The sequence below is a fragment of the Lissotriton helveticus genome, chromosome 5_1, assembly GCF_964261635.1.
Source record: "Lissotriton helveticus chromosome 5_1, aLisHel1.1, whole genome shotgun sequence".
Taxonomy (NCBI): domain Eukaryota; kingdom Metazoa; phylum Chordata; class Amphibia; order Caudata; family Salamandridae; genus Lissotriton; species Lissotriton helveticus.
Genome location: NC_136065.1, coordinates 1,226,921,634 through 1,226,933,743, shown reverse-complemented (window position 1 = coordinate 1,226,933,743; position 12,110 = coordinate 1,226,921,634). Strand labels below are relative to the sequence as shown.

The 12,110-nt window shown below is 43.6% G+C and overlaps 1 protein-coding gene across 1 annotated transcript in view; it reads right to left on the bottom strand.

Annotated features, from left to right (window-relative positions):
* Positions 1-12,110, bottom strand: part of HTRA1 (HtrA serine peptidase 1) — a 325,350-nt gene that overhangs the window by 55,285 nt on the left and 257,955 nt on the right. Inside the window, exon 8 of the mRNA XM_078643951.1 lies at positions 9,924-10,019. Coding sequence (XP_078500077.1) covers positions 9,924-10,019 — 96 coding nt within the window. The remainder of the gene's footprint in view (positions 1-9,923; positions 10,020-12,110) is intronic.

Here is a 12,110-nt window from a genome sequence, read left to right as displayed (position 1 = left end):
AAACCTGGCTAAGATTCATCTGCTGATGTCTGCTCATCCTTTCAGTTTACCTTGCCAAATTATTGTCTCTTAGAGCATTGAAGGAGCACTAGATCATTCTCTTTTCAAAAATCTATTTGACATTCTGTAAATCCAGGTGCCTTCCATCGCAACTCTGATAACCCTTTCCTGCTAAAAGTCAGAGAAAAAGATCATGTCTGAAAGCAGGACCAAGATAGAACCTTGCAAAGTCTTCAGCCACTGGAAGCCTGAGTTCTGTCCTGCATGAGTTTATATTTCGAACGGTTAGAGTTATGACTGAGCTTCTTAAATTGTTAAGTGATTTTGTATCTTTATTACAAAAAACATTTCTCTAAAGTTATCCGGGTCTCATTGTGTCTGATGTTAAATACAGAAACTGTGCAAATTTCTAAATGTATAATAGAGACAGTCATAGATTATTTTCAGAACATCCGTTTTTTTGTTGCTCTTTTTCTGTGTAGCCAAAGCAGAGCTTTGCGTTTGCATGATTCTTGTTGGACTAAACTTCTTTAGGAGGTTTGTTCTACCATTTGCCATACTTTACTTCTATAACATGGCCTTGAGAGTAATTTACCTGAATCTGATTATCAATTTGTGAGTTGGCTACCAATTATTGGTCCTCATTTGGTAGCTGACAACTGAACATCCTGTTTCTCACCCCTCACTATGACAGAGAAAGGACCATCGGTGAACCATCGCCTCTAAGGTAAAATATTAAATCTCAGTAAAATCCTACCAGTATGGGCCCAGTAGGAGAGTTGCTGTTATGTTCGTAAGTGTATTAGGCTTCCACTGCAACATAGGTGACAATAGGTATAGCTACTACGGTTAATCATGGTGAATGTTACAAGAATACAAATTACACCTTCACTAAAGATTACATATTAAGAAAAGTTAGAGCGATTAGGGTTGCACAAATATATATTATATACCTACAGAGTTGAAGTGGACTGTCATAATAGCTATTGTGAGTGTCAGGTAACAACCAGGGTCGTGCCATAGAATGTGATGGTGTATGTGATGGCGTATGCCTGGTGAGGAGCTTGGAGAGGAGAGTTATTGATCAAACAGTTTTTGAAAGAGAAGAGTTTTAAGGTTGCTTTGAAGATCTGAAAAGAGGTGGTGGTGCATAATCTACGTAGGCAATTTTGCCCCATCCAAATTAACCCCACGGTACCTGGAGATTATTAGCTAACAACCATAGCAGGAGAGATTTGTATTGAAAGAGAAAAAAATGTTTAACATAATCACTAAAGCGAATATATCTCATTACATCGAATGCGCTACAACGCATTCCATTACAATGAGAACCATTACATCGCAAGTCATTACAAAGACTTGCTGTAGGGGGCGCGCTGGACTTAGGAATAGTATAATTTACTATTCCTACTCCAGTTTGTGCAACAGCAGAAAAGGTGTTGGATTGTAAATCCAACACTAGCGCGTCCCCTACAGCAAGTCGTTGAAATAACTTGCGATGTAATGGTTCGTATTGTAACAACGCAGTTGTTGTAACGACCACCTTCTAATGCGATGCACTGTAGTGCATTCGATGTAAACGATGCCTCCCCACTAAAGCTAAACCCCACGCTTTAATTGTCATAGTAAGAGTTTCCTCCAACCAGCCACTACAAAACAGGTTACAAAAAAACAACCTACACAAGCACATAAAGAGATGGATGTAGCAAAAGAAAGGAATGAATTTGTCAAGGACATTCTGTTGCATGATCTTCTTCCAACAAACGCATTATTTGACAGAGATGCACAACCAACCCAGTGCAGCAGAAACTCATACTAGAGCTGTAAAACAAATTCACCTGAAGGATATCAATTCAAAAAGGTGTCCTCATTGAAAACGACTGTTGTTGTGGACTGAATGTCAAAATTGCTAAGGTTGTTCAGACTGTTCTACATCTAACAAAGTAAGTGTGCATCTTGCAAAATCTGCACATTGTCTTTGACTGTTATCTTGAACTATATGTCAAAGAATTTGAGAGAATCAGATAAAAGTCTATGAGTGGAACAATTGGCCTTGCCTGCATCAAAAATGTGACACCTATACCTGTGCAACTTGATAAATTCTGGTCATCAACATCGAACAAGATGAACTTTGAGATGTTAACTCCCTAAAACTTTGCTAATGATTCAGTGAACAGTGACTTTCCAATTCCTGCAAGTGAAACGATTGTCAATGAGGAGTTGGTGCCTGCAGAGATATTTTCAAAAGGTACGGGAAATATTGTTCAAAACTTAACAGCAAATTGGAGGAAGCTGACTTTCGCGTTGTGCCACATGTTGAGTGGGCTGTTCGAAATGGTTCCCATCGAGCAATTGTACTGTCAAATGACACAGATGTTATTTTTGTGCTGCTTAGATTTGTGGGAATGTTCATTAGTCAAGGAGTGTCAGAGTTATGAAACAGGCTAGGAAGGACACTTAATCCCGCTTCATATTCAGTACAAGAAATTTGGCCCAAAGATACCCAGTGTTCCTATCAAGGCACATATTCTTACGGGTCAAGACACTATGAGCAAAACTGAAATAAGACTTGAAGCTTTAACTACTGAACCTGTGAAGTTTCTACAAGGATTTGCTGAGACAGAAGAAGAATGTGACTTTAAAGACGTGGAAAAATGCCTTGTGTGCTGAGCTCCGGGAAGGCCCCAGGGCCCAACGGATTCCCCTGTGAGTTCTTTAAGAGATACTTCTCGCAACTGGAACCCCATCTCTTGCAGGTGGTGGAGGAGGCACGTGAGCAAGGGTGCCTGCCGTGAGACTGGTGATATGCCGAGGTGGTCGTTTTTCAAAAGCCAGGCCACCCTCCAGACCAGCATTCTTCATACCACCCTATTTTGCTGCTGAATATCAAGGCCAAGATCTAGGCCAAGGTGCTGGCCACTCGCCTTCGCTCCCATATCACTTCACTTGTCCATATGGACCAAGCGGGCTTCATGCCCCAATGAGCTACACGACACAACATCCGGCGGGCGCACATTGCCATAGACACAATTCGGAGACTGGATGTCCCAGCAGCACTCTTGCTGGTGGATATGGATAGGGCCTTTGATTCTCTTAGTTGGTCGTATCTTTTTGCGCTCCTAGACAATTTGAATCTGGGCCCACGCTTTTTAGCCTATTTAAAACTTCTTTATCCTTCACTTTTCCGATTGGTCGGGGCACCAGGCAGGGGTGACCGCTGTCGCCCTTTCTGTTTGCCCTTGCGATGGAGCCATTGGCTGTTTGGGTGTGGATAGACGCACAAGTGGCAGGCTTTCGAATGGGCGCCCGGACTGTCGAACCGTATCGCGTATCAACGCGGATGATGTTCTTTTCTTTCTGACTGATATTAACAGGACGAGCCCCAGATTGCTACGTATCATGGAAATATTCGGAGAGGCTTCCGGCCTGTTCATGAACGCGGGTAAGTTCGTGTTGTGGACATAGGGTGTCCGGTGGAACTGGGCACCTGGGCCTCTGCGGTGCAGGTCACCACAGTCGGCATGAAATCTTTGGGTGTCTTTTAATCTGGTTCGGCAGGCAAGTATTGGGACGGAAATGTGGCTCCAATCTGGGTACGGGTGTGCGACAAATTGCGAACCTGGTCTCGCATGCCCCTTTCTCTTCTGGGTTGGTCGGCCATCTTTAAAATGGTTTTGTTACCACAGTTGCTGTATCAGCTACAAAATCATCCCTTCCCTGTTAAGCCTTCTTGGTTCTGCCAGTTTATTTCGGTTCTGGGACAGTTCCTTTGGGCTGGGAAAACACTTAGAGTGGCGCTCCGAATATGTTCCCAGTCGACGTATTGCCTTGCAACTACTGATATTGATTGTATGGTGTTATGGGGACCGCTCGGATCCGGCATACGCAGTGGAATGGTGCCAGGTGGGATCCTATTCCCTGCACACAGTTTTGTACTCGGCCTTTATTCGTAAGACTATGCCGTCCGCCACGAGCGTAGTTTTCCAGTTGTGGAGGCGGGCCCTGCACGGGATGGGCTGGTGGGGCAGGCTGACATGGAAGACTCCCCTGTGGTCTAATGGCAGGCTGCCGCAGCTTGCTGGTCTGGGGGGGCTTAAATGACTGGGACAATATGGGGATCTCTACCCTAGGAGATGTTAAGCAGAGCACAGTTCTCAAATCTTTTCAGGACCTTCAGTGGGAATATCAGATGCCGAAAACACAATTTGTCAAATACCTGTAGTTCAGACATGCCCTTCTCCCTAGTGTCACAGAGTTGGATGCTCTACCCGAGTTTAGCCCCGTTGAAACCAAAATATTTATGGGGGACCTGCACGAGCATAACATCTCTAGGATATACCATACCCTAGTGAAAAATAGTCCCACCACGCTAGATAAACTTAGGGGGAGGTGGGAAGATAACCTGGGTCCCATGGAGGAGGAGGACTGGACTGAAGCGCTTGCGTCCCCTCGAGTAGCGGCGATAGCCATGAGTCTCCGCCTGATCCTATTTAACTATCTCCACTGGGTGTATTACACTTGTGTCCGGCTGTGGAGGGCTGGCTTGATAGAGACCCCGGTGTGCCTGTGTTGCGGCTTGGAGGATGGTACTCTCTTCCACAAAATCTGGCAATGCACGGTGATAGAAAAGCTTTGGCGGAGAGTTTTGGCCTGCCGTGCGGAGGTCTTGGGGTGGGAGCTCCCTTACTCCCCAAAATTGTTACATGTAATGGAGGGGGTGGGGGAAATATTTATAAATACCATTTAATGATGCTGGGCTTTATGCTGGCTAAACAGGACATTGCACGTAGGTGGAAGGCTGGGGCTCCACCTCCACTTTCGACATGGAAAAATGGGTTGGACTTTAATATGGGCTTGGAGGTTCTCATTTTTCAGACATGAGAGTGCCTGATGAAACATTACAAGATCTGGAAGAGGTGGGTGGTATATCGCAGCTTGGATCTGGAGCCTCCTGTTGTGAGAGATGTGGCACTTGAGGGATGAGATGGGCAGGGGTTGTGGTTCTGGGCTTGTTGGGTCCTACAAATGGTGTTCTTCATGTGCGGGTGACTGTGTGCAAACATTGGTGGTGTGCAAAGGCAGTGCGGGGTTATGTTTTCTTATAATTTCAGTTTTTTTGCAGTGCATCATGTTTATGTTAAACGCCAACGCAATATGCTGTGTGTAATAAGTGGCAGGTTGTCTCTGGGTTACAGAGCTCTGCATTGTTTGTGACAATTGACGAAATAAAATTTTTTGTTAAAAAAAATACCTTGTGTGTGTGTGAAACACGTGTTCTGACTGTCACACATTTGATGATTTTCTGTACACTGAGTTCAAGAGATCAGTCCCACTAAGTGACCTTCCAATGACGTCATATTCTGTGTGTGGACACATTAAAAGAGCGTTCTACTTGATCTGAAGATGTGTAAATGTTTTGGTTTGTGTATATGTAGAGAAAGATTAGTGTGAATTTGGTTGCGAAGATATTGATGAGGTGCTAACGCCTACAAAATCTCTAAAGCCACTACCCACAGAACTTACACGTACATGTACTTGCAAAACCTGTATTACAAAAAGATATCCCTGTTGATATGCTCTTCTCAAATGTTCAACGTTCTGCAAATGTACCACGAGTGATTGCCAAAATAAATAAATAAAGTAAACTATGAAAATGTGTCTAAAATTGGAGTAATAAACATTATTTTGTTTTCATATTCAGATCATAAACATTGTTTGGTGTATCCATAAAAGGATTAAAAAACATTATTATTTGTTTAATTTCAACATATGTCTCTTATTTCTCTATTATAGCTGCTATTTTGGAAAATGGTGTAAGGGTTGCTCTGAGGAGTTCTTTTCTGTCTCTACAAGACTACTTGAACCCTTATGTTTTGACACCAAAATATAATTTATAGGTCTCATGGCTTTTGAAATATTACATCATTACTGCAACACATACGCCATTTTTAAAAATGTCGGCCAGAAAAATGTGGCCCGGATCAGCAATGTCTACCCAAGCTAAATTACTTCTCTATTGCTCCAAAAACACAAATCAAAAATGAAAATCTCTGGACAACAATTTTTTTACGGCGGTATATCAGGGGATGGGATTAAATGAGAACACACAGGATAAAGTAGGGACCTAAATGGAAAAAGGCCATAGGGAGCAAAAATTACCAACATCCCCCCTACTCAATTCTTAGGCTCCCTCTGCCTTTCTCTACTAATCATAGATTGACTGTAAAAGACCACCTGTTGTACCAAGCACTTTGATGCTTTTAACTTTAAGCAATAGAGAAAAGATAGAAAAGATCAAACATGTAAAATGGTGCTGAACCACCTAGATAAGGTAGCCACTCCAGCCGTTGTCTGTAGACAACACCCAATCAACAACTGCAAATACACACTTCAACTAGGTCCTGCTGGAAACAGAAAACTACTTCGCAGCAACCCCTCCAGCTCCATCTAGCAAATGAGCAGCCCATCACATCACTCAATGGAGAACATCACTCCATGTGTAACTGGAGGGATATATCAAATCTGTCAGCCTCAACCATAGGAATATAGTACATCATCCGGAGGGGCCAAACACTGCATACTAAATCAATGTTCACAGCGACCTTCGTCAATAACTGCATTTTTTAAAGACATCACATCCTTTTTCGGAAAACACCAGCCAATCAAGGGCCAGAAGAACATCAAAACAGGTGCTAGATTTTTATTATAACCTGAAGAATATCAAATGACCTTGTTGAATGGCAACTCTTGATTCAGTGGACTCATTCCAGTGAACTGGAACTTCCAAAATAAAGTCTGGTATCTCCTGTATTCTTTCTGAGATACTCCTTATTTATTTGGAGAATTGCATTCCCAGGGTTCCTATGTTGTGCCTCCTGGATTCTAGAACTAGGTAACCCAGTATTCTCGAACTAGCTAACAGAGGAGATGTCAGGTCTGTTTCCAATATTCATAAAGATTTTTTCTTCGATATTTGTGTAATTTAGCTTAGATTCAGTTATGGTACAGATTACTGCTGCTGAAGCACTTGTGAGAATGAAGAGGAGGACCTGATGCAGGTACAACAGAGAAATGCGTTTAAAGTGATGGGTTAAACATCCTTCCTTTCTACAGTTTTGGCTTTCGTGTGTCAGACGAGTTATCAGTTGAGAAATATTAGTTTTGTATTTAGATTGGTAGGTGGCAGTAGGGTTTGGGTGAAAATGTTGCAGTGTTGGGTATGAGCAAGCTTATGGACAATCACTGCGACAAACTGCACTTTACCTTATCAAACCCTAGTACTCTCCTTTTATTTGTTGATCCTCCTATGACTTTTTAGCGTCCATTTTGTGCCTTTCTGAAAGGTGTGTCCAACATCAGACAGGCAATGCTTGGGATCGGACCCACCAAAAGACTCATCCTATCCACTCTCTGAAGTGACTTCAGGTCCGTGACGATGACCCTTCAACGCAGCTTATAGAGGCCAGAGCTTTAACTTGATGTAAATAAGTACTTGTTTTCCAAAATAGTTACTTCTCTTGGGGTTAGTACTTCCCTGGTGGTGTTAGATCTAGTGCTTGAAACCATCAAAGAGAAACTAACTGAAATTGAGATTTGTGCAATTTCTGTCTTAAGGTGGTTTGGGAAGAGAAGAATAGGGTTGGGCTCCTAGAGGACAGCGGCTGGAGAGGTCAGCCGGCCTGGGCAGAAAGGACCATGACATTACATTAAGGGGCTTTTGCAGTTGCAAGTGGATGCAACAAAACAACCCTGTGGAATGAAACAAACATGCTGTCAGGAGTTAGAGGTACACCAGTCCGTTAGAGTGCACAGTGCAACTCGACGTGTCATTAATGATTCATTCACTATACTGCTTGAAGGTAAGAGTGGCAACATTTGGTGAAAAATGTATATCACTGGGGAATTATGGTCTATAGTATTTGATTGAAATGCTGTAGGCAAATAACTCACATTCCGCTTTCCGTGCAATTCCAAGGGTATAAGTGCAAATAAGAATAGGCCAGGGAGAAACTCTGTGAAAGTCAATGTGATCAGTGGGTCTTGGTTTAAGTGAAATTCCATTGAACCTTTAAGCACATTATGGCTATCCCTCAGGTAGAAATCTTTTGCTCTACGAAGCATGGTTGTCAATGAAAGTCCTCAAACGATTCCACTGATATGCATAGGCCCAACAAAGTCAGGTCTTAGCGAGACACCATTTAAGTGTTTGGGTGTATTTGGGCTGGACACATTAATATATTTGTACCCATTGAATGTGGTCCTTGGTGCGGCTTTATTGAAATCATTGGACATGTAAGTGCGGTCCCTTAGTGCAACCCTATTGAGTGAGTTCAGTGAATAAGAGCCGTTCATGATGGAGACTCTAATGACATCAATGAGGTAGTTGATGCTGGCCCTTGTGGCTAAAGTCTAGGGGCTCAAAAATCTGTATTTTAAGAGAGTAGATCACAAAGCCTTTTGGTCCGAACCATGACCCCCTCGGATCTGGGACTCATAAATAAAGGGCAGAGTTCAGGCAGTGGAATTTCATGTTCTTAGGGTGTTTGTAGTAATAAACTATCCTTGGTGTTCAAGTGGTTGTCACTTGTGATCTCAATGTTTCCTGTACTGTGTGTGAAATAGTTTACAATTGAAAAGGGTAGAGTACAAGTCTCACTGGGAGAAATGCTTGTACTTATAACACTGATCCTTTCCTCGCAGATTCCATGGTCTGTCTAGAATTCCTTGTCTGAGAGAGAGGCAATGCAAAGGTGCTGGAAGATATGCTCCTTTTCTGTATCCTTGATAAATCCCTGGTAGTCTAGAGAGAGGTTGTGGCCAGGGGACGCCACGCTGGAGAATGTCTCAAATTAAACAATTTGGCTTTGGTGCCTACCTATGGTTTGTGGTGTACAACCTTTACAACGCAACTTTTACAACGTAGTGCCTTTACAACGCGGTATTTACAACGTAAACCATTACAACGGATTGCGCTGGGGGGGGCGCTCTAGGATAGGGAATAGATTTAATTTACTATCCAACACCTTCCCTACTATCCACGGGGACTGGAGTTGGAATAGTAAATTAAACTATTCACTATCCAGCACCCCAAAGCGCTATGCGTTGTAAAGGCATGCATTGTAAATACCACGTTGTAAAGGCATGCGTGGTAAAAGCATGCGTTGTAATGTCATACATCCATGGTTTGTGTACTAAGCTGGAGCAAAGGGTGATAATTTCCAGCAGCCTTTAGAGTGCACTCGTTGATATCATTATAAAGAAGGGCCAGTCACCATCACTTGGACACACTGAAGAATGTGAGACAGAAAGGACAAATCAGGAAAGCAAATAGGTACTGTAGGTAAAGAAAGTAACAACAATTGGAACTTTGTGAGGATGGACCACATTGACCAGAATGAACTGTGAGGGCATCTGAGTCATGTTTCAATTGAAACCCATAGTGGAAGGCTATTGGTGAGTGTCAGTACTGTGCTGAGTGAGGCCACATGGAGGCTGTTTTGCATACATTGATTCCCAGGGCCATTGGCTATGCACCAGTGGGAGATGCCCTTGCAGTAACATGCTGTGTGATGAACAATTAAGTGGTACAGTCTTTTCAATGTTATGTTGCAAAAAGGTTTGGCCCTCAGTACCTGCTGTGTTCTAGTGAAGAGCCCATGAAGTGTGAAACAAAAGTGCAGCACATAGAGGTTGTTTTGCGTATAACAAGAAGTACATCTGTCCTCATTGTGACAGGGAGCTGGGATGTGGAAGTATGTCTTCCTCTGGGCTCAGGTGTAGCATGCTTCTATATGGGTACGGTTGTTGGTATCTTCATTCCACGTTTATGCCACTATAATTGTAAAGCATGGCTGGTGTTCACAAGGAAACACTAGGAAGTAGCACCCTGACAAAAGGGCAGGAAGGCGTTACACTCAACTTACGCTGCAGCAGGTGTATTAGAGATAACTTCGATGATGTATGCTCCAGAAGTGACATCTGGGAAGTCTTTGAGGAGTTCCTTAAGATCCTTGGCTTTGCTATAAGAAAAGAAAAACAAGTCATTGTATCTTCAGCAGCTGAAACATAAACATGTGAACATAATATGCAGCCATCACTCTGGGTCATTTAATATTTCTGCACAATGTTAAATCAGTGTGTGTTGTCAGAACTCCCAGAAGTAAGCCTTATGTGATGGATGCAACTCTGATACAAGGTGGCTGCAGACCTCTGTAGTTTGGAGAATGTTGTCTTCTAGCGGATGGACGAAGCAGCTGTCTGTGATGCTTGGAGAAGTAATTGTATGTGAACACAGATAAAACCCGATGATAAATGGAGAATGGATCCCTCTATCCGACAGACATGTAAAGGAGCCCTCCATGATTGATGTTTTATACAGCCCTCCATGATGGATGTATAATAAAGCCCACTGGTGAATGTGAAATGCAACCTACTCTCATCCTAAGAGAATGGGTATCACTGATGAATGTGGGTTGCAGCCTTTTCCAATCCAAAAATTCTTTATTTCGGCCACATAGGCCATAAAAGAAGCAGTAAAAATACATACAGATAAAAGATGATATATACAATAAAAACCAACTGGACCTGCAGTGTTTAGAAAATACAAAGTAAAAATGGTTTAACCAGACATTTTCTTCCTTATTATCCAAGCTGCCATTAAGAATTTGGAAACCGCGAACACAATGTGGCCCAGGGTACTAGTTTTCATAACCCTGTAGGCCTGTAAATAGTTACTGAAGCCCAGGTTGCGGCATAGAGGGGCTAGCCAGCGCCTCCTCGGGCTCCGGTAGGCATGGCAACAAAACATTATGTGCAAATCATCTTCATCCTTAACTTTACAGCATGGGCAGAGCTTGTCGCCCCCTATCAACCATTTATAGGTGAAGACTTTAGTAGGGAGCGTGCCAAACCTCCATTGCAGGAACAGTTTCCTCGCCAAAAGAGGATAAATAAAATCCATAAAAGTTTCAAAGACATAAGAATTTTTGGATACTATAAAACATCCAGTCAGGGTGCCACTGTCATAGGCATTGTCCATGTCAGCAAGGTTTTTGTTCTTGTAGAGCTGTGCGAGGGTTTTGCGCGATATTCTTCTACATCCTTGAGCAGGATCATCCCATAGGTCTGGTAACTTAAGGTTAGAACATTCCGACCTAATAAATGCCAGCCAAGGGATCTTGCCATTAACATCCAACCTGATGACGTGTATAAGGTCCTGCCTATAGTGATGCAGTTCCTCGGTGGACCATACCCGATGCCAGAACTTCAGTGGTTTCGACCGTAGGTCCTCTGCAATTGACGGAAGGCCCAAGTCGAGTCTTAAGGGGAGGAGTGGTGTACCTTGCGGGAGGGCAAGTAAACGCCTGAGGAAGCAATTTTCCACCCCTGCCATGACCTTCCCATTTTTGTGTCCCCACAGTTCACTGCCATACAAGGCAGCTGCCTTCGCCTGAGTCCTGTACATTTCCAGGGCCGGGCTAACAGGCTTGAAGGTGGACTTGTTAGACACCCTCAAGAGTGCGCCCGATAGCTGGGAAAGTTTCAGCCTGGATCTTGCTACCTGGGAGTCCCATGCCAGATTTTCTTGAAGTGAAACCCCCAGATATGTGAAGGTGGAGACCCTTTCAAGGCTAGTTCCCCCCAGTTTTGGATTGGGTCTGGTCTTGGTCGGGGGGTTGAAGATCATGAACTTAGTTTTTCCCGTGTTCACCTCCAACCCATGTTGTCGACAGAAGTGACCAAAACCATCCACAATCCTCTGGATCCCCATAGGTGATTTGGAAAGGAGGAGGGTGTCGTCGGCAAACATTATTGCCGGGACCCTCCTTCCTGCCAAGACCGGGGCGTCATTGTCCCCAACAGCGTCTAGATGTTGGATGACGCTGTTTATGTACAGACAGAACAGTGTCGGAGCCAGAACACAGCCCTGCCTGACACCTCGGCAGACCGGGAATTTACCCGAGGGCTTACCATCCCTCCCACACCTCACTACCGCAAAGTTGTTCTCATGCAGCCTAATGATGATTCTAAGGAGGTGGGGGGGAACTCCTAGCTTCTGCAAAACCTCCCATAACTTCCCCCTCGGGACCAGGTCAAAGGCTGACCTCAGG